Here is a 23,941-nt window from a genome sequence, read left to right as displayed (position 1 = left end):
AGCTCACCCACACGCTCTGCTTTCACAAAAGCACCTGAATGTCAGGCGGAAGGACAAGGGGAGCCGAGAAGACAGCCAAGTCACATGTATTTTGATCTGTGGATACTCAGGCGCAAGCCAGGAGAGCTGTGAGGTTACCCGCACCGTAGGTGTGGGAGACATAAGAAGAGAGAAGTCATCACTAAGAAGATGTATGGGGACAGTCAGGACAGGGTGGACACTGAACGGCCACCACATCACAGCAACCACCACGGAGACTCAGCCAGCAGCCTCACAACCCCTGCACAGCTGTCCCTGGCAGGCATGCCTTCGGATGTCCAACATCCCTGGGCCCCATCCAGCAAGTGCCAACTGCCCCAATGCCAGTCGCTGAAACAATCCCAAGATGGCCCTGCCTTTGGCTCCATGCTCAGTGGGCAGAGAAGCACTCTGAGGACCCTGAAGGCTGGCTGTGGTGACATGGGGGCAGGTGTGATGGAGCTTCGGGCAACATGAGTTGGGATCTGCCCTGAGGGACCGTCCCTCTTAGTTCTGCCACCAGTGAGTGAGTGCGAGGACAATCCCCCACGTGCACCTGGTGGTCGGTGCCACAGATGTAATACCCGTCAGCCTTCCCTTGGTAGCAGTAGTGCACCTCTGTGCGGGACACCAGCTCAATGGTCAGCACAGACCAGGCTGTCCCCCAAGGCCAGCCACCACCTGGGCCCCAGGGCACTCCTGCCTCACCACACCCCACCCCTAAGAGCCTGTGGAACTGCTGGAAGTCGTTGCTGGAGCCCACAGTCCCTGGGTTCTTGTCCATCTGCTTCTCCATCAAGAGCCCCTGGGCTCTGAGTGGTCCTTAGGGAGGAGGGTCCCAAGCCCCCGCCACCCTCACCTGCCAGGACCATCAGCTGCTAGGCAGACCCACCTTCACAGGGTTCAGCCAAATTCAACACATGAGCAAGTGCATAGCACATCTGGGTCACACCTGGCTTAGTGAACGAGCTCACAGCCCAGTGCACCTGTTGGAACCCACATCCTTCCCACCTCCCCCTCTCATCCCTCCCACAGGCAGGCACCACGCTCAGGACCAGCCAATGGCTACTTGGGCACCACGAGCACAGCCACATCACCAGGAAGTGGAGGCAGGTGAACTCCACACCCCTCAATCACCCCAGGGGTCCCCAGCTCTGGGAGCCACAACCTTCAGGGAACTTCAGCTCCCACCCTGGAGCCATCCCACCTCGAAGACACTGCCCAGTGAGCCCCCTCCCCCTGCCACCCTCCGACGCTGCCCCACAAAACAGATCTCATCCATCTCAGGCAAGGCTGAATTCCAGACCCACGGGCAGGGGACAGGAAGTGAACATTCTATGCCCACATGCATGTTTTGTGGAGCACCAGGGGTAGCAAATCCGGGGGCATCTTGAAACCTGGCAGTCATGCTCAGCTTTGCACATGGCTCATGGGAGGAGCAGCACAGACAAAGCCAAGCAGAAGCAAACTCGAGCTGCAGGCTCTGTGCGGGCATCAGCTCAGGGCCCAGAGCCAGGGTGCCATGGTCGGGCTTAGTCTCCAGTGCATCCTGCAGGAACATTCAAGAGCTGCTCAAGTCCTGGGACCTGAGTGTCCATTGCCACCAGCCACCCTGCACGGAGGGGTGGGCTGGCCCGTGTGGCACAGCAGGCGTCCCAGCCAATCACCGCTGGCCGCCGAGCCATGGTACGAGGAAGCATAGGCAGTCCTGAGGAGCCCAGGGGTCCCCCTTGGCCAGCTGTGGCTGTCAGAGGACGGTGCAGCCGCAGCAGTGCCGATGAGGGTAGTCCTCCACGTACACCTGGTGGTCGGTGCCACAGATGTAGTAGACGTCAGCCTTCCCTTGGTACCAGTAGTGCACCTCCGTGAGGGGGACCAGCTCGATGGTCTGGCGCTGAGGAGATACACGGCCAGGGGTGTCAGCGATCTGCCCACGCCATCACTCACCTGCTCAAGAACCCCCCCGAGTTCCCTGCTGCCCCTGTGGGGTAGCCTGTGTCCTCCATAGCTGGGCTGGCATTCAAGGCTCTGCACGGCTCAGTTCCCAGTTTTCATCCCATTCCTTGCATCCTAAACTCACCTGGCATCTCCCCGGGAGCCACACTCTGGCCCTAGATCTTTCCAGAAGAAGCTCAGACACAAGTCCTTTACAGGAAAACAACCACGGGAAGATGCTCGCAAGTGGCCTGCGAAGCCATCTCAAGCTCACTGGCCTCCTCCGGCGCTGCTGCGGACGCCGGCACAGCCAGCACCTCACCAGGGCTGGGCCGGTCTTTCCTGGCTGTCCCCATCCCTCCGCACACGCAGACTGGTCCTGCAGGCTCCAGCAGCTTCAGATCTTGAGCACTCACCACCCCCAGTGCCCATGTCAGCCTCAACACCCACAGTGGCCAGTGAGGCCCAGTCATTGCGTGACCTGGAGCTGCCTGAGATGAGGACTCATGGCTGGGCCTCCTTCCCTATGGACAGAGCTGTGTGTGTGTCCCAGCACCCTCCACTCTCCCGAAAATAGGGAGCTGTGGGGTGGGGAGGGGAGGAAAAGAAAGGACGTGTTCTTGGTTAACGACAGAGGCAGGGGGATGTACCTGCTGCACACAGCCTCCCCAAGGCATGCCTTCCTGGGGCCCTCGGTCACCCTGAGGCGACCGGCAGGACAGAGCAGGCCAGCCTGGGGTCACCCGGAGTCCATGGTGCCAGGATCTAGCGCAAGGGGACCCAGATCCAGATCCCATCTTCAGTACCCCCTGAACACACACTGCAGTTCAGCCTTGGAGCTGCACCACCGTCACCTGGTGGCCAACAGCACACAGTAGCCGAGGCGGCTCTGACCCAGGCCACAGGCCTCCCCAGTGAGGCCTGAGAAGTGGCCTGGCCCAAGCAGCAGGACACCAGCCAGCAGGACCTATGGCTTTGATCTAGAGCTTTCCACACCCCCAAATCTGAGTATCAGAACCCAAATACTCCCAACCCAGCAGTGCTTCCTGGTCCTTCACCATGATCCCAGACTTGGGGAGGTGGGGGACAGTGTCCCTCTTGTTGGTTTCTGTGACCTCACACAGCCCTGCCCTGTCCCTCTGACCAGTCCACCTCAGCACTACACACTCCTCCCACTGGCTGCTCCCCTTTCGCAGGAAAGAGCTACCTCCCTGAGACAGGCCCATCCTTTCTCACCAGCCAGGCCACTGCCTGCCGCCCCATCCCAGCCCCCGTTCACCTGCTGCAGGATCCGGGCCCGGGAGCCCAGGGCAGTGCTGTGCTCTGCGATGCCCCTCTGGGAGGCCCGGGCAATCTCAGGCAGGGGGAAGTCGACAATGGGGTACACCTGTGGGAGAGACACAGCCCACTGCTTGTGTGGGAGCCAGGGAAGGCCCCCAAAGCCTGGGAGGGCCTGCAGCTGACCTCAGCCAGAGACACAGGGCAAGCCTCGGTGACTCAGTCTGGCTCAAGGCCCCTAACCCACCTCATAGCGCCCACATCCAGGATGCTGGTCAGCGTGGCATGTGCAGAGGCCTGCCCTGCTCGGCTGGAGCCACAACCTGCTCCTCACTTCTCCCTGTGCTTCCCAGCAGCTGCCTTGCTCACTGAGTCCTCCCACTCTTACAGCAAGGGGCGCTTTGGTGTGCCTGCCCCATGGCCCCCAGCGGGAAGGAGGGGGTCTCCAGGTGTGCAGAAGGGACAGAGGCCTCAGGGGGAGGTGGGCCATCCTTGCAGCCTGCAGCCCCGCCTCCACGTCCCCCTCGTCCTGCCCTGTATCTATGCTGTCGGGTGCATTCCGCGCCCACTGCAGACCCGCTCCCGTGGTGCCGCCCCCTCACCGTCACGTCCTCGTCCTTGAAGAGGCTTTCCCCCTTGGCTTTTGCCAGGAGCTCCCCGGGGCAGCTGAGCCGGGGCTGGGACACGAACTCAAACAGGCTGTTCTTCCTGGACGGGAGCAGGGACGGGTACCAAAGGGCTCAGGGTTAGGAACGTGGGCTTGAGGGGCAGGGGTGGCGACTGAGCCTCAGTTTCCCCATCTGCCCAATGGGAGTGAAGGTGCTGCTGGCTCAGGCCCTCGCCACCTTTCACTGCTGCCCGGAGGCACTCAGCGTGACCCTAACTTCTTAGCAATCGGCTACTGCCTGGGTCTGGGGAGGGAATGTGCTAGCTCTGGCCTCAGGCGGCAGGGAAAGCAGCAGTAGGGGTCAGGAGCTCAGGCCTCCCTCCCACAGGGCCCCAGGCTGAGCCGTGGCCACGCACCATGCGATGACGAGCTGGACGGAGTGCAGCAGCTTCCTCTCTCCCTTGCAGGTGGCACAGGTCTTGCTGCCACGCCCCGAGCATGTGCTGCATCTGTTGTGGGTGGGGGGATATCCCCTGGGGTAGTTCCAGAAGCCACACCCCCAAACCCATCTTCACAAGGATCTTGGGCTCTCAGTCCAGCTCAGCCCAGCCCAAGCCTAGCCCAGGCCTCTGCCTGGCACACTTGGCTAATGCTAAGAGGGGCTTCCAGCCCAGGGGGCGCTAAGCCTGGAACTCCTGGTGGCAGGGCACAGCCTGCCCAGGAATGAGGCCAGTGCCAAGCAAAGGGGGTGGCATGGGGACAGGTTCCCAAGCCCCTGGATCCACCTGGGCCTGAAGCTATCCTGGGAACTCACCCCAGGGTTGCCAGTCACCGGAGCCTCTCGACGTCTCTTGACTTTGTAGTCAAAGCCAGTTTGCACTGAGCTCTCTCCCTGTACATCCTCCTCTCCCAAGGTGTAGGAACCCCGGCTTGCCAGGAGGGCTGGGCTGGGCCATGATGAGCCCGCGTGGGGCCCCTCTGCTCGCAGCCTCCCTCTGACAGTTTATCAACATGTGATTTACAGAACACAAAATCACACACTGTGGGCAAAGCTCTGCGGGCAGAGCTGGAAGGTCTGTGATTGCATAGCCAATCAACTAACTCCCTGACTTCTCCATTCAGGCCCCCAGCAGCCATCAACCTTGGCTTTCCCAGGACCTGTTTTTACAGAGTTAACTTGGTCACCTTCCTGGGGCCTCCGACATTGCCCCCACCACCACCACATGGCAGGAAGGGGTCTCCTGGAAATCCCACCCCCTCCTGGCAGTGCCTCCATCCACACAGGAGTCCCAGTCCTGGACTCCAAGCACGCAGCAGGGGTGAAACTGGGCAGCTATGAGGAGTAGCCAGGCAAGGGCAGCAGCTCTTACCTACGGCGGCCAGTGCCAGAACACCGTGGACACCTCCGCGCTGGCTGCCGGGCTCTGCGCTTGCTCCCACAGCAGGCCGGGCATCGGACCTGCGGGCACAGGAAAGCCTCTCCAGACAAAACTCCAAGCCCTCCCCTGAGCACACCCCATCACTGTGTCCCCTGCAGCTGGGACTCCAGGGACACTGCTGCCCCAACGTGGCTACCTACTGTCCCCCTTAATGAGGAGAGCAAGCACCCAGGCACACCCGACCAAACCCTGCCGTGTGGGGAAGCCAAGGCGAGTCCCTCCCCCGCACCTCCTGCACCTGAGCCCCACCCACGCCCCACCCTTAGACAGGAGAAGAGCCCAGGCCTCACTCTGAACCAGGGCAGACGCAGGTGGAAAGGAGAGCAAAGGGAAAAGCCAACTCTCTAGAGACCATGCAGGCCAACGGCTCCACTTCACTGACGGGTAGATAGAGGCCAGGAAGGACACGGCCTGAGGGGACAGAGTGAGTGCAGGAGCCCCAGCCCCAGCTCAGCATCCAAACACATGCCCACTGTACACTGTGGGCACACCTCACACTACACTGTGGGCACACCTACACAATGTCACTTACCCTCCCACACACACTGTCACTCACCCTCCCACACACACAGTCACTCACCCTCCCACACACTGTCACTCACCCTCCCACACACACAGTCACTCACCCTCCCACACACTGTCACTCACCCTCCCACACACACTGTCACTCACCCTCCCACACACTGTCACTCACCCTCCCACACACACTGTCACTCACCCTCCCCCACACTGTCACTCACCCTCCCCCACACTGTCACTCACCATCCCCACAGTCACTTACCCTCCCACACACACTGTCACTCACCCTCCCACACACTGTCACTCACCCTCCCCCACACTGTCACTCACCCTCCCCCACACTGTCACTCACCCTCCCCCACACTGTCACTCACCATCCCACACACACTGTCACTCACCCTCCCACACATACTGTCACTCACCCTCCCACACACTGTCACTCACCCTCCCACACACTGTCACTCACCCTCCCACACACTGTCACTAACCAGACCAGCTCCATGGCAGCAGCTGCACTTGTAGCGCCCACGCCCGTGGCACTTGTGGCATTCCTGAAAGTGAACGGCTGCCTGTGGATCTGGTGTCCCGAGGGCCACCTCTCACACACACATGACTATCTCCAGCAGAAGGGCTGTGGCTTGGGGCTCGCCTGGGAGAATTACGAGATGGGACCCTGGAAGTCTGTGGAGGATCTAGACATGCCTTCAATATTCAGTGCAAAGGACACTGTCACCATGTCCTCTCAGCTCCAGCGTGGTCCCCTGGGTGCTAAGAAAGGGATTCCTGAAAATGACCAAAGCCTCGGGACCTTACAGCCAAGTGGGAAACCTGCAAGAAGCTCCTGGCTCCTGGCTTAGGGTTGGCTCAGCTCTGGCTGTTGTAGTCACTTGGGCAGGTAGAACATTTTTCTGTCTCTCCTTCTCTCTGTAAATCTGATCTGCCTTCCCAATTATGATAAATAAATGTTTTAAAAAAAAAAAAAGAAAAAAGAAGGGGGTTCCTGTCCTTTGCACCTGGGATCCTAACCCACACCCTAAGGTTTCCTGCCCAGTTAAACCACCACGCCCGAGGGACCAGAAGTCCTATGAAGTAGCGGCTTTGGGAGGGACAGCGGGCTGCTGGCTGGGGCAGGACCAATCACCGAAGCAGAACAGCATTGCTCAGAGTGTGTGACAATCACAGGTCAACTCCTACAGGCTGCTCGAGGCAGCGACGACATCGGAGGCACTGCCTGCGCTCACCCACGGCCCCTGCCAACTTCCGGGCAAAGTCCCAACCACGCTTTAACTGCTGTTTCATGTCAGTTTCATGCAATGCAACAACTGTCCACCAAGCACAGGAGAGAATGGGAAAAGGCGAAGGGACATGTTTTAGAAGCCCACAGTCAGCCGCTTGTCCTGGAGACAGTGACAAGGGTTGTTCCTCTCGTGGGAGTCACAACCCCTGGTGAGCGTGGGATTTTGCAGGGGCAGCACCCCATGTGCCACATTCTTGAGCAGATGTATCCACAGCCAAGACCCCTGCACTGGGGGCTGAGGGTTCTTCTCTCTAAAGAACAGAGCATGAGGTAGCAAGCAGGTGCAGGAACTCAGGCAAGGACAAATGCCCCAAGTCGCCTACCTTGACCAGGGATGAGTGGGGCACCTGTAGCTTCTTGGTGTCTTCCTGGAACATTGGGGGCACCTGGACCTTGATGTCCCAGAGTCTGGGGGAGGGGCCTTTCTGAGGACCATCAACTGCATGGTCTGGCCCAAGCAAGGACCATGGTAACAGCAACCAAGGGAAGCAAGCAGAAAAGGGTGCCAGCATCAGGCAAGGTCCCTCGGCCAGGGTCATGCGAGAAAGTACCCCTGGAGTCCACGGTCAGCATCCAAGCTTTATGGTGGTGGGACAGGTGGACGGTGCCAAGCACCCAGGCAACAGCCCAGGTCAAAGGCCAAGACCAGGCTCTCCCAGGCCCCTGCAAGCTCCTTCCCAGGCAGGAAGCATTTGATGATATCAGTTCTGGAAGCATCTAAGAGGCATGCCCATCCTCCCATGGGTATAGGAAGGTCCCAACCCTGGGTAGCTGAATGTCCCCTTCAGGGCTGGCAGACCCGTCACTCACTGGTAAAGGGCTGGAATGTCCACTCGCTCACCCTGGATTCACTGAAGGTCTCAAGTCGATACTGAGAAGGGGAAACAGCATGGTCACACCTATGACCTGGGAAGACAGAGCTGTGAGCAGACGGAGATGGGGGCAGCAGGTGGCAGGGACAGCACCCCAGCTGGCATAGAGCAGCCCTGCACCAGCCAGGACCCTGCCAGGTGCCCCAGGAAACCCCCTGACAGGCCATGAGAGCAGTCACACAGGTGCCCAGGAATGCAGGCCCAGCAGGTGCTGAGAGGCGAGCTGGGAGATTTGAGATTCGGGCAGCCGGGGCTGCTGGGAGTTCTGGCTTCTGGGTCCTCAGCTTTTGGGCACTCAGGGAGTGAACAGGTTCGTGGAAGATCCCCTCCTACCTCTCTGCTGCTCAAATAAGCATTTTTTTCCTTAAACAAAAGGTTTATGTTGAAACAAAATGCATCAAATGTATAGCAGAACTGCACAGGTTCCATGCAGCACAGCACCAACTTGCAGACAGGGCGGGAGTCCTTGTGGGTGGTGGGTACCATGGGGTCCTGGAGCCCAGCCCCACGAATACCAATTTGTAGGGGGGATCTGTGCTGCCCCACCCCTGCCCCACTGTCCCCAGGCCCCTCAGCCCCTCACCCGGCACACGCTCTGCTGCTTCAGCTCACGAATGATGAGGTCGCCAGCGGCCGCGTGGCCATAGCAGCATTTGGAGCTCACGAAGCTCAGCAGGGCTTCCCGAGCCACCTCCTCTGTCACCACAGGGACCCTGCTGGGGACAGGGTTGGGGGCTTGTGGAAAGGACATGGAGGCTTACCCAGGCCAGGGCCCCGCAGTGTTGTGGGAAGAGGGCTTGGCAGTAGCCATACCCCCAAGAGCTGTGCAGGGCAGGGAAGGCATAGGCAGTTCAGATCACAGCAAATATGGAACCTGGGACAGGGGTTCCGGATTATCAGAACTAAAAAAAACCTCTGAGAGCTGAATCACTTCATTCTACAAGTGAAAGAATGGAGCTCCAGGGGGCCATCACAAAGCAAAGTTAACCTTGACCAGAGGAGCTCCAGGGGGTGGAGGGCGGGTGCTCTGGGAGACACCTCTACGGCAGGCCCTGGCTGCCCAGCAGCTGCACCTCACCGGGCACCCCAAGCCCTCTCCACACAAGGTGGGCACAGCCTCTCCGAGATCCAGGCCGGTGATTGGCTGGAATCTTCTGCAATCGCCACCATAAGTGATACACAGCTGTATGGGCAGGGCCTGACCTCACTGCTAAAGGACGCTCCGCTCGCAACATCCCACGGGGTCTACACATGGCCCAGGGTGAGGGTCTGCTACCCCTGATGACCCTGAGGCAATCCCAAATGCAGGCCCTGGGCCCTGGGGGTCCTGATGCATGCCAGAAGATGGAGGATGGAGCCTTACCTGTGTCCCAGGAACCAGGACCATGACCTCTGTCCTGGGGGTCTCGCTGGGACCTCCAGAGGTGGGAAGAACACCTGTCGTCCTAGGGCAGAGACAGGGCAGGGGTGGGGATGAAGCAGCAGGGTGGGGACTGGGCCTTGCTGGCTCCAGGAAGGAGCAGGTGCAGTATACTGACACCGCATTAGAACGTCAGGACATCGGAACCACCAAAAGTTCCCGGGCCGAGGGCCCACCTCCCCGCCCCTACTGTAAGAACCAGCCTGAGGCAGACATGCCCCAACCTAAGCAGAGGGGCAGTGCTCAAGGGTCCAGGGACTCACTGCTGGCTTGCGGGAGCCAGTCGTAGCCTGGTGGTCTCTCCAGTAGCTCAGCAGGGGGCGCCAGGGGACTCTCTGCCTCAAAACTGAGGTCCTCATCACCTGTGGGCACACACGGGCAAGACAGGCAGGGTGGGGGTGTGCATGAGCTGCCAGTGGCTTCCCAGGGGCGTGGAGGACAGGGCAGTCCATTGGTTCACACTCAGCCCTCTGGGATACAGGCATTCCTGCTGGGGTACCAAGGCCAAGGGTGGCAGCTCCTGTCACCTCTGCTGTGATTGCCACCACTGTGCTGTCCCAGTTCCAGACTTGGACACAGCCCCCGGTGAGCCTCCCCAGAATGTGGGCAGGCAAGGAACACTCCCACCCACTGTAGTGGAGGCTTGGGGGAGGTTGCTCCCACGCACCGCAGTTGGAGAGTCGGGGGGAGGGATGGCAACCTCCACCTCTCACCTCCCAGCCTGAGGACCACAGGACAGCAGGAGACCCTGAGACCAGACGGGGAGGGTCCCACAGGCTCCACAAACCACCACGCCCAGGAGCAAAGTCTGAACCAGCCACCCATGGAACACGTGAGTGCCTCCAGCAGGCACCTCCACAGGGGGCAGCACCACCTCCCCACCATCCCCTCCCCAAGTTCCTGACCCTGGAAGCCACAGGAATCTGAGATGTGGAGCGGTTGGCTATGCAGCTTCTGCCCTGGGACACAGATGTGACTGGACATCTGGAAGCCACACCACAAACCCCACCTCCTGCCACCTCCCTCCCCTTGTCCCTTGAGGTGGCTCCCAGAAACAGCTTGCACGCCTCATGCCTTCTGGCTGACTGCTGCGTGGATGACCCACACAGAATCCTAACGGTATCCCCACAGTACAGATGAAGAGACAGCTCAACGCATGGCCCTCCCCAGTGTCCTGTAGGACAGCGTGTGTGAACCACTCACGAAACACCAGCTCATAGTGTAAGATCAGACACTGGAAAAGAGACCGTCCCAGCCCCATCCCAACCCCATCCCAGTTCTGCCCCAGCTCCGCCCCAAGAACTCCTGGCTCTGCTGGGATTTCTGCAATATTTAGGGCTCAGCATCACCACAGGGTTCTCCACAGAGAGGACAGACGCCAGCTGACCCGTAGGGGCATGCGTCATTTCCCAAGTGGCTGCTAGTGACCACGAGGGGAGCCCAACGTCATCATAGGCACTAAGCCGTACTACCTGCCCACACATCGGAGCTGAGTGGCAGGGCAAGTGTCTAACTGGCCACCCAGCCCTTACACAAACCCAGCCAGAGATGACGTGGGATTCTGGACAAACAGTTCCCATGTGCAGAGTGACAGAGACCACGCTTGCAACTGAGACCCTCACCCTGGAATGATGACCATGGCGCTGCTCAGCAGCGTGTGTGCGTGTGTGCGTGTGTGTGTGTGTGCGTGTGTGTGTGTGTGTGCGTGTGTGTGTGCGTGTGTGCGTGTGCGTGTGTGTGTGTCCCAGGGAGCCAGGGAATTGGACAGGAGATGCTGGCAGAGCCAAGCCATCCCTCTCAGCAGCCACACAGGGATTCCTCCTTGGAACGATGACAGTCACTCTTATTTCCCCTTTTAAAAGGCCACTCGGACGACACCGAGGAAGCCAAACCCCCGACTCCAGATGTCACCAACTGAGAAGGCCCAGAGTCACAAACACACGGCTCCTGTTGTCATTCCAGTGTGGCAGTCACCTTTGGCCAGGGACCCTTCCCTCTTGCCCACCCTGACGAGGGGTCCCCTGTGAGTGGGGGTCCAGCACTGCAGAGCAGTCCAGATCCCCCACCAGCCTAACCACTGGAAACCCTGCAGGTACCACACCACTGCCCTGGGTGTTGCAGGGAGCCCCAGGACAGACGCAGCGTGGTGGGCACTGCGAGGGGACAGGTCAGCTCTCTTGCCAGCTATGCCAGGGCCAAAGCAGGAGTCCTGCAGGGCACCGCACTCCATGCCAATGGCTTTTGGCATCCAGGCTGGGGGACATCACCTGGTCAGGCCAGGGGGGTGGACCGGGCACCTGAGAGCTGGTGAATCCTGTACCAACATTTACAAGATGGCACCATCCCCAAGTTCTTAGAAAAAAATAGAACTGAGAGGCTGAGAGATTAAAGCAATGTGAGAAGGCAGAGCTGGATGGGGAATCCAGATCCTATCCAGCCCCATGCTGCTAAGACAAACTCCACTGAGGAGGGTAAAACCCACCACGGAACAGCACCTCAGAGACAGCAGCAGGGGCTGGCATCAGTGCAGTGGATTAAGCTGCCCCCTGTGATTCTAGCAGCCATACTGATGCTGGTTCAAATCCCAGCTGCTCCACTTCTGATCCAGCTGCCTGCTAACGGCATGCGAAAGGAGATGACCCAAGTGTTTGGAGCCCTGCACACATGTAGCCGACCTAGAAGAAGCTCCGAGAGCCTGGCTTCAGCCCAGCCCAGCCCAGCCCAGCCCAGCTATAGCAGCCATTTGAGGAATGAACCAGCTTCTCTCTGTCATTCTTCCTTTCAAATAAATAAATACATCTTTTTAAAAGAAAACTCAGGGGCCAGCACCATGGCTCAACAGACTAATCTTCCTCCTACAGTGCTGGCATCCCATGTGGGCACCAGCTTGTGTCCAGCTGTCCCACTTCCGATCCCACTCCCTGCTTGTGGCCTGGGAAAGCAGCAGAGGATGGCTACGTATTGGGTGTCTGCACCCATGAGAGAGCCCTGGAAGAAGCTCCTGGCTCCTGGCTTTAGATTGGCTCAGCTCTGGCTATTGTGGCCATCTGGGAAGTTGAACCAGAGAGAGAATTTCTTTTCTGTCTCTCCTTCTCTCTGTAAATCTGCCTTTCCAATAAAATTCTTAAAGGTCTAAAATTGCAAAGAAGTCAGCAGGGGAATGTTAGCAGAGGGTGTTTAGACAGATACATTCTCCCCAGACAGGAGCTGCACCAGCCCCACAGGCCATGGATCTGGACAGGAGAAGCCCCTCCCAGACAGTACACCCTGCGGGGCGAGCCTCAGCCTAGGACACTCAGAGCCTCGAGGCCCTCACATAAAAGATGACAGAGGGTGTCTAGCCTTCAGAGCACTTCCAAGCCACCACGCCTGGTGACAATGAGGCTGCATTAGGGTCATGGACCTTTCTTGGCACTCGGATAAAGCTGCAGACCCCCACCCACCTGACATATCACGCACAAATCAGGAGTGCCTGCCCCCACCACTGTTCAGACACACAGGGAAACTGAGGCTGAGGGTAGCTACATGTTTGGGCTGAGATCCTCTGGGCCCAGTCTCAGCCAGGACTCGAACCCGGGCCTCCCCAGTCTCAACTTGATGGCCTTTCCATGCCACGTCACTGCCCATTCCAGGCCCAGGACGAAGAGTTTCCTGTTTTGAATGCAACACATTTCTTCCTAAAATGCCACTTCCTCCTTCACGGTTTTAAATAGTGCTTGGAGCCCATTGTGCTTCTGGGCTGATAACGGTAGGAATGAGCACAGGCTGTCTACTGTAGCAGCTGCAGGCCTCCTGTGGATCTTCCGTGGATGAACTCATCAAGACGTGAATGAGCCCCTCGCCCTGACACGCCTGCTCACACGTGGCCCTGGGAGGGTGGGCAGGGGCACCCCTGCAGCACATACAGGGAGGAGAAGAGCAGGATCGGGCAGCGCCACTGTGGGCAGAGCCGAGGGAGAGGAAATGGGCTGCAGACAGAAAGCAGGCTCCCTTCTCCCTTCCCAGAGGGCTGGATGCTGTCACATCCTGGGACCATGTCTCTCTCAGATGGCCATCCACGCCCTCTCCACCGCTCTACTTACCGTTGGCTTCCCTGGTCAAGCTGTCCATGGTCCAGACGTCCAGCCAGGGCGGCAGTGACCTTTGCAGTGGCCCAGGCACAGGGAGCTGCAGAACCAAGCTCGGGCTCCTCCCAGAACGGGCCCCCAGTGGGACCTGATTTGAATACAACAGAGGGAAATGCAGGGTGCCCATCCGAGCTGCACCCTGCCCCCAGCACCCCCCTCCCCTCGGCAGAGTTCTAGTTGCTCCTACCCAGAGCCATTGGCTCTGGAGATGCTCCTGGTGGCTGGCGCCCTTGCCCAGCCCTAGGAGATGTGGCACCTGTTTTGCAGGGTTGAAATTCACACCCTTGTCTACCCAACTTTCAGGGCCAAGTACCTGGCAGCTATGCTGCAATGAGCATGCTCAGTACACAGGCTGCAGGGGCTGGGTGGAGGGTGCCCACAGAAAAGGGAGCCAGGGACCTCCCCGAGGAGGGGAAGATGGGGGAACACAGAGGTCCTGGGCACCCAGTCTGCTCCGAGCCTGGGACTGAAATGCAGTGTTCCCACCCCAGGGGGCCCTGGGGCCACTGCTGTTGCCGCTTGGCCTCCTCCCCACCCCAGGAACACCTGTGAATTTTTAAATGACCTTTTCCTAAGCCTTTGGCACTGCAGCTTGGAGCTCCTTCAGCCCCAAACCTTGGAAGATGAGCCCCCTCCGTGGAGTGAATCTAAGCCATGAACCCTATAGCTAGGTTGGCCGCAGGGATAGTGTACTGGTCCCGGCCCCTCCAAAGCACCTTGGAAATGACCCCTGCAGCTGGCCCAGGGTTCTCTGGCCAGGGCATCTTTGTGCCTTGTGTTTGCCTTGCCGTGCCCAGCCAGGCAATACCCACAGGGACATGTGGTCCTGCCCCTTGCTGAGGATGGGATGGCATTCACTAGGAAGCCCTGGGAATGCTGTGTGGGCTGATCCAGGATGGATGCCCCACACCCATAGGAAACTCTCGGCCACTCCAGAAGAGCCTGTATGCTCTGTGCCCTCAGCACTGGTCACTGCCACAGAAAGCAAGTGACGATCCCCAACACAGTGGCCGTAACTTCACCAAGGGCCCAGCCCCACCCTCAGACACTGGACACCTGGAATCTGAGAGCCCCGCAGGCTTCCTTTCCACACCTTTCTAGGTTCCCACAGCTGGCTGGAGCCCACACAGCCAGAGGCCGGGTTCCCGACCACTCCAGGATGCAGAGCCATGGCGTGTACCCCTTTGTCGGGGCACACTCCCTGGGCTGTGCCCTCTCAGCTGCCCATCAGTCTGTCCACACCTGAACACATTCAGTGCTTCCACAGGAGCCAAGGCTGCCCAACCAAGGACAGTGCCCACACCACCTGGCAGCCACGATAACATTGTTCCTGCCGTATCTGCAGGCTGGGTAGGGCAGTGCCCATGTGCTGGGGGGTGGGGCATGGAGTGGGAAACAACATACAACTCCACCCCTGGGAGCCAGGGGAACGGGCACTCCTCCAGGCCTGGGTTCCCAGCAGGAGCAAGAGAAGGCGCCACCACAGCCCAGCCACACCCACTCCAGAACCGAATACTGGTGCCTCCACAGATGAGCCAAGAGGCACCCAGAGAGGGTAAGGTGCTTCTCTGACATCACACAGCTCCTCCCGGCACAGCTGGGACTGGAGCTCCATCAGCAGACACCAAGGCTTTCGGGGAGGTCTTAGGCAATGCTGTGCTAGTTAGGTGTCACTGTAGGGAGGCAGGAGGGCAACAGGGCATTCACTGACCTAGTAGTGCAGTGACTTGGACCAAGCCTGGGCACCAGGAAAACTGAGCAGGACCAGGTAGAGAAATTCACCCTCCCTGAGCCTTCTCCTTCCTGGTGGGTGGCAGGCATGTCCCCCAACACCCACTGCACCAGCGCCACATTTTTGCGCATGTCTTCCACTGCTTTCTGGAAGCTTCCGAGCTACCATTCTGTTCTGCGGCTCTGCCTGCTGCTCCCAGCTTCCTCCTCTCTCCCCCGTTAGGCCTCCTTCCTGCTTCTGAGCACAGAAGCGGGGGACCCTCCTGGAAGTCTCTCCAGTAGGTGTGTCAACTCCTAGTACATGGCAGGGGAGACTACCACATAGGAACAGCCCAGCAGGTCCAGGACAGCGCGGCAGCAGAGACCCCAGGGCCTTGAGCCTGGTCACCCCCCCAGTGGGTGCTGGGCTGCCTCAGGACAGGACACTCAGTCCCCAAATGTGCTTGTGTTCATGTCACCTCCACATTGGTCACCAAACCAAGTCCCCAACTCTACCCACCCTCGGAGCCATTCCCAGGACTGCATAAGGCCAGCGTGGTGCCCCAGGCCTGGGCTGCCAGAGCTCAGGTCCCTTTCAGCACCTACTTCCTGGGTGGTCTCATCTAGCAGCAGACCCATGGGCAACTCTGGTAGCCACCCCTGCTAGGCCTGTCCCCTATTTCAGGCTGGCCCAGCCCATGGTCACCTGTCTTCTCGTGGGCTCCCCCTGGATACATAACTCCATCCCTCCCACAGGGACATGCAGCGGCTTCCTCCCTCCCTGTCCCCAGCTGCTGCCCCACAAGCCTGCTGCCTGCCCAGAATCCCCCAGGTCTCCATGTGACTAATCCCACCCCCAGCCTGCCCTGCCCCCCACTCTGCACAGCCCATCTTGCCCACACTCTGGCTCCTGTCCTCAAAGCACTGGGACTCCACCATGAGAACCAGCTCCTATCTGAGTTGGGGGGTTTATTTTTAAATGATGCACCTTCATTTATTTGCAAGTCAGAAAAAGAGGCAGGGAGAGAGAGAGATTTTCCATCCACTGCTCCACTCCCCAGATGACTGCCTTGGCCAGCGTTGGCCCAGGCTGAAGTCAGGGGCTTCTTCCTGGTCTCCCATGTGGGGAGCAGGACCCATGCATCCCCCACTGCTTTCCCAGGAGAATCAGCAGTGTGTGGGACTGGAAATGGAGCACGCGGGACTCAAACCAACTGCTGGCATTATAGATGGTGGCTTTGCATCTCACTGTTCTTTCCACTGTTTTGGTGGGTGTCTGGCCACCCTATCACCAAGTGGCAGGCTGCAACAGACAAAAAGGCAAAGCCAGATTCTGCCTAGTTCCCTGCGAGGTACAGCAGCCTGAACAGGCCCCACAAACAATGGGTGAACACATGAGTGACATGACAACAGCAGCTGGGCGCCCAGCACGACGCTGAAGATGCTGCCTGGGAACACCTGCAGCCTGCATGGGAGTGCTGGGCTTGAGTTCTGGCTCCTCTACTTCCTGTTCTGCTTCCTGCAAATGCACTCACTGGGAGCCTGGCTGCAGCAGACACTTGGGGAGTGAATCAGCTAATAGAAAACTGTCAAATAAATACCTTTCAAATAAATGAAAACAAAAGAATGAAAACTTGGGAACAGAAAGAGAGCACATTTTGACTTGCTCTGCAGACCTCTGTCTGCCCAGCTTCCTGGGCACCCAGCAGCAGTGCTCAAAGATGCGCTCTGTTCCACGTGCAGGGCAACAGGCAGAGGAGAGACAGCCCATGCTGCTCACGGCCTCCAGGGAGCCTCCTGCCAGGACCTCGGAGCGAATCCTCGTGTGCTGGGGACACCGGGCTCTGTCACAGCCGTCATGCATGGGGCCTGGGTGCTTCAGGCTGAACCAGTGGGGCCAGCCTGCAATTCTCTGGCTGGGTGACCAGGGAGGCTTCTGCCAGCTCCTGGCAGGCAGACAGGCAAGCAGAGATGCTAATCTATCAAGGCAGAGGCCATGCCCGCAGCTCCACGGGCCTCCCCCCCTTTCTGCTAATCTGATCCAAGCGTCTCCAAAAGCAATTTGGACTCTGAAAAGGGCAGTCTGTTTGTCCACTGAAACTCTCAAACAAAAATTCAATTTGTTCGAGGAGGCGGCACCACCAGAGGACACGGGCCCTGTCCGCCAGCCCACAGCGCCAGCTTTCACCAGGAACGCCCTGGGGACCTGCCCACAGCATCCTCCCTGGTGAGGATGTTTGTTGGCATGATGGAAACTCCCTCGTCCAACCTTCTCACTAGTCACACAGAGAAGCTGAGCCCCAGAGAAGGAAGGGACGCAGCCAGGGCCCCACATAGAAGACAGCGAGCCATGGGCCAGGACTTCCTCCATGACAAAGACCTTGGGGCTAGCACTGAGGCACAGCAAGTTAAGCCTCTGCCCGCAGCACCGATATCCCATGTGGACACCAGTCTCAGCTGCTCAGCTTCCAATCCAGCTGCTTCTTTTTTGAAGATTTATTTATTTTTATCAGAAAGTCAGATACGCAGAGAGGAGGAGAGACAAAGGTCTTCCATCCACTGATTTTACTCCCCAAGTGGCCCCAACGGCTGGAGCGGATCAAACCAAAGCCAGGAGCTTCTAGGTCTCTCACGCAGGCACAGGATCCCAAGGCTTTAGGTCATCATCGACTGCTTTCCCAGGCCACAAGCAGGGAGCTGGATGGGAAGCAGGGCCACGGGGATCTGAACTGGCACCAACATGGGATCCCGGCTGTGCAAGGCGAAGACTTTAGCCACTAGGCTACCATGCTGGGCTCTCAGTCCAGCTTCTTGGTAATGAACCTAGGAAAGCAGCAGAGTATGGCTCAAGTGCTTGGGTCCCTGCCCACCCATGTGGGAGATCTGGATGAAGTTTCTGGCTTCTGGCTTCTGGCTTCTGGCTCTGGCCTGGCCAGCCTTGGCCATTGCAGCCAATCGGGAAGTGATCCAACGAATGTAAGAACGCTGTTTCTCCCACTCTCTATCTCTCTCCCTCCTTCTTCTTGAAGTTGCTTTTGAACAAATAAGTTCTAAAGAAAAAAGGGAGAGAGGCCTTGCCATTGCACCGAGGCCCCCAGCTTCAGGGGAACTGCTGGAGCCCCCAGCAGCAGGCAGTGGCAATAACGCGCTGCCTGCTGCTGGCGCAGACCTGGCCAGCGCAGGGTCACTAGGTACCTCAGTAGCAGCCCCCGGGAGGCCCCTGCCTGGACACAGAGGACACAAGGTCCCAGTCCTCTTGTCCCCAACTCCAACATCTTCCTCCCCCTGCCAGGCCTTCTGCCTCTCCCTCCTCTAGCTGCACAGCCTGGTGATCTCTGATCACACCTCTCCTCCCCGTGCCCCCCTATTCTGCTTCTACCCCACCCGGTCATCGCCACGCACCCCTGTGTCACACACCTGGCCCAGCCAGCCCAGGAGCCACCCTAAACCCCACGCGGGACAGGGAAGGGCCCTAAACCCCACGTGGGACAGGGAGGGGCTGAGGTTGCGGGTCTTGCATCAGAAGCCCCTCCTCCACCAGGGCTGCGATGACCCGCGAGCAGCAGGGCAACCACTGGGTAAGGGACGGCAAGGAAAAGACCAGCTATTGGGGCTTCTGAATAGAAAGTCCTGGAAGCTAGCAGCCTTGGAGGCAATAACACAGGCACCTCTCATGGCACAACATCAACACCCACTCCAGGGAGACAGGCCAGACAGGAAAGAGTGGGGAGGGACTAGAATTTTCTTTCCACTGTACTGGCACATGACTGCCTCCCCTTTTAAGCCTTTTAGGGGATACATGCAAATCTCCCCCTCCGGCTCCATACAGCCTCTCCCCAACCCACTCTGCCCCTGGTTCTTGGCCATGTCACCCCACAAGCCCTGACACATGCATTCAGTCACTCAGCCCCAAGCCTCCGTGCAGAGCTCTCACTCAGAACTCCTCCTCCGGGAAGCCTTCCCCGATTTCCCTAAGTAGAACCACATGTTCTCTCCTTGTCCTCACAGGGCTATCATTTAGGGAGACGTGCAGGAGATGAACTCCCCTGCCCCCCTGGGGAGGAAGGCATGGGGCCAAGCACCCCTGCACAGCCCTGTCCCGGGGGCTGGCTACCTGGACCTCCATCCTGAGCCCTGGCCTTTGCCCCCGGCTTCCAGGGTCAGGTGTTCCCCAAACCTGACCGCAGCGAGACCGTGAAGGGGCTCTCCCAGACATGGCAAGGCTGCCAGTCTCAGCACATCCAACTGAAGGGGTCCCCGGTGGGCAGGTCCTGGACTCCAGCTACCCCAGACCCTTCAGTTCTTGTCCTTTTTAGCTCCACTGCTTTTTCTTTGTGAGGGCTTATTTTATCTATTTGCAATGCAGAGCAACAGAATAACAGAAAGATCCTCTCTTCACTGGCTCACTATGTAAATGGCCCTAACGCCCAGAGCTGGGCCAGGCCAAAGCCAGGAGCCGGGAACTCCAGCAAGGCCTCCCACGCAGGTGCAGGGTCTCAAGGCTCTGGGTCATCCTCCATTGCTTTCCCAGACCGGGAACAGGAGCTGGGTCGGAACAAATCAAGGCTGTAATACCAGATGACTGTGCTGTAGGTGACTGCGGAACCCACTGCGCCACACCCCTGCCTCCTCCCACCACTGCTCTTCCTTCCTTTCTTTTTTTAAGATTTTCACTGCTTTATGTTTATGAAACAAACACTCCAGAAGCTCCGTGAACAAGTTTCTGGTCTCCACGGCCCGGCTGATGGGAGGAGGAGGTGCCTGGCCTCCTGCCAGGGCAGTAGTCCCTGGAGGCAGGGCTGTCTGCTTCCTGCTGGCCAGGAGACGCCTGTGGCGGTCAGGCTGGCTGCGGCGGGCTCCCCAGGGTAAAAATAGCTCTGCTTTGTTCGTTCCAGCCAGAGTGCACGCCAGGGGCCAGGCAGGCTGTCCATGGCATGGGCAAAAGCCAGACCACCTCAGGCTGTGAGAGCCAGAAAGGTGTTGGTGCCCCATCACCTTGCCCTGGGGCCGCAAGGAAACCTTGGCTCCGTGGTACCCCAACAGCCACCGTCACAGTCCACCTGGCTAATCCAAGCAGCACCTGAGTGTTCACCAGGGAAAGCCCCTGTTCATAGCAGTCCTGGGAGACCAGACCAAACCAAGGCTCCCGGGTCCCTGCAGCCCATCCTGGACAAGGCTCCCAGCTGCTGGCCTGGACCTGGCAGATGTGGCCAGTGAGGCCATCTGCGGAGTGAACCAGCAGATGGAAGGTGGGGGGAGTGGGGGTGTTTCGCTCGCTCTGTAACTCTGACTTTCAAATAAGCAGATCTTTTAAATAAAAAGGGATATGGAAACAAATCAGGTGTCTACAATTCACACATAACAAAGACAGCAATTAGAATACAATGGGACTTCAAAAAGTTTGTGGAAATGCATTTAAAAGGTAAACTTAATTGGCGTGAAATTGAGATCCACACATAGCTTTTTTCATAATATAAATTCTCCACAAACACTTCAAAAACACTTCATGTGCAAAGATTTACATTTTATTTTAACCAAAATGAATTTAGATTTTGTTCCATTTTCCACAAACTTTGTGTAAGTCCCCTTGTCATTAAGCCATGAAGAATGGGAGGGTCAGGGGTCATGGACGCCTTCCGGGGGCGGGGAGCAAGGGAGACCCTCCAGGCAGTGACGGAGAGCGGAGGCCGACTGGGTGCCCTGGCTGTGGCTCCCTCTTACCTTGTCCCACCAGCCTCTGGGCCAGCTGAGACCTAGGCTGGCAGGTTTAAGAGTTCATTTCTGGTCCTGGTGCGGTAACATAGTGGTTAAAGTCTTCTCCTTGCAAGCTCCAGGATCCCATATGGGTGCCGATTCTAATCCTGGTGTCCCTGCTTCCCATCCAGCTCCCTGTCCCCAGCCCAGCTGATCCTGTGGACCTGGCTCCCAAACCCTTGGACTGACCACCCTTGACCTTCACACCTTTGCGCCTTCATTCCTTCGGCTCCCTGCCTCAGAGTCCCTTGCCCGTCCCCGTGTCCATCACAAGTCTTGCCTCTTCCAAGCTAGGCTGCAAGAGTCCCTTCCTCTGTCCGCTTGGAAAGCACCCACCCTCAGCCCAGCACGGCCGGCTGTCGGTCATCCGTGCACACGACTCACGCCACCCACCCACCCACACAAAACCAAGTCAGGGCTGCACACAGGCTGGGCCAGGGAAGGTGCGGAGGAGCAGGGAGGTGTGTGTGAATGGATCCATAAAGGTGCAGCCAGCCAGCAGTCATCTCATTCTCCTTGCCCACAGTATGGCGGAGTGAACACGATTAACACTTTACTATAGAATTCAGAATTACTGTGAGAGAAAGCTTACCATGCCTTCAATGCAAATAAAAGACCAAAATCCGAGGATATAGAACTGATCATCACCCCATGTGATCATAATACACTATACAAGGTGTCATGTAGGAGCCCCAAAACATGTGCAATACTTCGTTAGTTTTTAAAGAATAAGTAGAACAGGGTCTGGAGTGGTAGCCTAGTGGCTGAACTCCTTGCCTTGCACATGCCAGGATCCTATATGGGCGCCAGTTCATACACTGACACCTCGCTTCCCATCCAGCTCCCTGCTTGTGGCCTGGGAAAGCAGTCGAGGACAGTTCAAAGCCTTAGGACCTTGCACCTGTGTGGGAGACCCAGAAGAAGCTCCTGCCTTGATCAGCTCAGCTCCAGCCGTTGCAGCCACTTGGGGAGTGAAATCAGTGGATGGAAGATCTTCTTCTCTGTCTCTCCTCCTCTCTGTATATCTGACTTCGCAATAAAAATAAATAAATCTTTTTTTAAAAAAAAGAAGTAGGACAACAAAACAACAAAAAGTTTTCATCTTTTGGGCTTTGACACTGCTCTCTCCTGGGCCACCTTCCGTCCATCCCACTGGACTCCAGGAAGTGGAAGGGTCCAGCTAGGGCCAGGCCATCCTTAAATCTCCCAACTCCTACTTCCTCTGACTCGGGAACCCAGAACCTGTCAGGAACTGCAAAGGAGCTGAGGATGGACCCTGTCTGTCAGCTAACAAGTCAGCCTATGGCGTTCACAGATCCTGCAGCAGACCCAAGACTTCAGGCTCCAAGACGAAAGACTGTCCTGCACCCAGCAGCAGCCAGACAGGCAGCCCTGACCTTCCAGGACCCTGAGCCCCAACTCCCACAGGAGCGCAGACAACTGGATGGCAGTGGGGGCATTGCCTGAGGGACACCAGGCGCTAGGAATCCAGATGACTGGGCATTCTGCTTTGCCTGGCCATTGTCCCCGTGAGACTGCCTCTCTTTCTACCAAAGGTGTTTGCAGGGAACTACTTTGGAACAGGACAGATGCCTGCTGGGTGTGAAATGCACACTTGTGGCCTCACGTGCGCCTCTTGGCAGCACAGCCCCTGAATCCCCAGTATCCACAGACTTGGTTTATGCCCACCCCTTCCCTCTGGCTCTGCCCTCATTAACCACCCATACCCACTCAGCTACGGATGGTCCCAGGCTTCCTGACTCAGGGCACCCCACCCCTAAACACTGTTTCAGTCTTCTCAAATGCAAAGTAAGTCCCCAGGCACCACCTGTACTGCTGTGCTATCCTCCGTCACAAGGTGGTGGGCTCCCTTGGAAGCCACCGCAGGGAATGGCTCAGCAGAAGATGGCCGTGGCATAGACAAGGGCAGCAAGGTCACTCCTGTGCCAGCCCTGCCCTGACCCTTGGCATGCCTGCTCCTGTCTGACCCTCATCCCAGCCCCAGGTACGGCCTGTTCAGTGTCCTGCACACTTGACAGCTAGGGAGGCTAACGCACACGCATATGAAACAGCCTCCCGTGTCACAGGGAGGAGCAGAGGCTGAGAGAACTGTAGGACACGCACCAAACCAGAGGACGCCGGGCTGGACTCAGACCGCTGTCCTCCCTCCCACCCTTGCCCCTGGGACTCCCACGGAAAATAACTACAAAACGAAGGTGCAGGCAGCAGCTGGAGCAGGAGGGAAGCAGAGCAGTGGAGTGCGTGGGGTCTGGGCTGCCACGCAGCGATGACCAGGTCACCAACTGCACTCTCCATCAGTGCAGGGAAAGCCACCAGGGGGCGCTGGGAGTCTGTGGACTCACGAGGCCGCCTCATCGCAAAGACCTAGCCAGTAGCTGTCCCTCCCTCATTCCCCACCCACCACACCCTGGGGTTTCGGGGTGAGGGATATCCAGGGAACATGAGGCAGAAGGCACATGGGTGAGCTTCAAGTTTTTTTTTTTTTAAAAAATACTATGTATCTGTTAAGAAAATGTTGCGTTCTTGCCACTGCACTTGGCAAAAGGGAAGAACTTTATCCCTGACAGGTGAACGAACTCCTTCCCGGGTTAGGGACTGAGATTCTTGGTTCTCTACCGAGGTGGGGCTGGGGGGGCTTGAAGACACAGATGACTCAACGCTGGGCGCGGCGGATCCTGCAGCCCAGTCAGAGGCTCTCCCAAGGGTACTAGGACTCACCAAAGTGCCGGGCCCTGATGCAAAGAGGCCCAGTGTTTACACAGAGCCCACACAGGTCCTCCTGGGTGCTTTACGTTGTCACCCGATGGCTTCCACACAGAAGTATTCTAGCACAGGACGCAGGGAAGACGCCACGTGCAGAATTGCCATCCTGTCTTTTCACGGACCACTGGCAGGAAGGCAGCTTGTGCATGTGCAGTGCAATTGCAAAGGTTTAAACACTTCC

General features: G+C 58.1%; 1 protein-coding gene across 1 annotated transcript; it reads right to left on the bottom strand.

The window, feature by feature from the left end:
• Positions 1-1,765: 1,765 nt before the first annotated feature.
• On the bottom strand, positions 1,766-13,495 carry SSUH2 (ssu-2 homolog). The gene is made up of 12 exons (XM_058679180.1): positions 13,468-13,495; positions 9,656-9,747; positions 9,329-9,468; positions 8,549-8,678; positions 7,904-7,964; positions 7,417-7,541; positions 6,285-6,347; positions 5,209-5,297; positions 4,255-4,347; positions 3,834-3,939; positions 3,233-3,340; positions 1,766-1,912 (listed from the first exon to the last, which is right to left on the bottom strand). Exons 1-12 carry the CDS (start codon positions 13,493-13,495, stop codon positions 1,766-1,768), a joined length of 1,182 nt encoding a protein of 393 aa, XP_058535163.1.
• Between the last annotated feature and the right edge of the window lie 10,446 nt (positions 13,496-23,941).

Source organism: Ochotona princeps, chromosome 21 (assembly GCF_030435755.1).
Source record: "Ochotona princeps isolate mOchPri1 chromosome 21, mOchPri1.hap1, whole genome shotgun sequence".
In the NCBI taxonomy this organism is placed as follows: Eukaryota; Metazoa; Chordata; class Mammalia; order Lagomorpha; family Ochotonidae; genus Ochotona; species Ochotona princeps.
This window is presented reverse-complemented; position numbering and strand designations above follow the sequence as displayed.

Coding starts and splice junctions, on each gene's coding strand:
- SSUH2 (XM_058679180.1), bottom strand. CDS start 13,495: ATGGACAGCTTGACCAGGGAAGCCAACG. Junction 7,542..7,903: donor GACATTCCAGCCCTTTACCA/GTGAGTGACGGG, acceptor TGCTTGGGCCAG/ACCATGCAGTTGATGGTCCT. Junction 6,348..7,416: donor CCCACTCATCCCTGGTCAAG/GTAGGCGACTTG, acceptor GTTCACTTTCAG/GAATGCCACAAGTGCCACGG.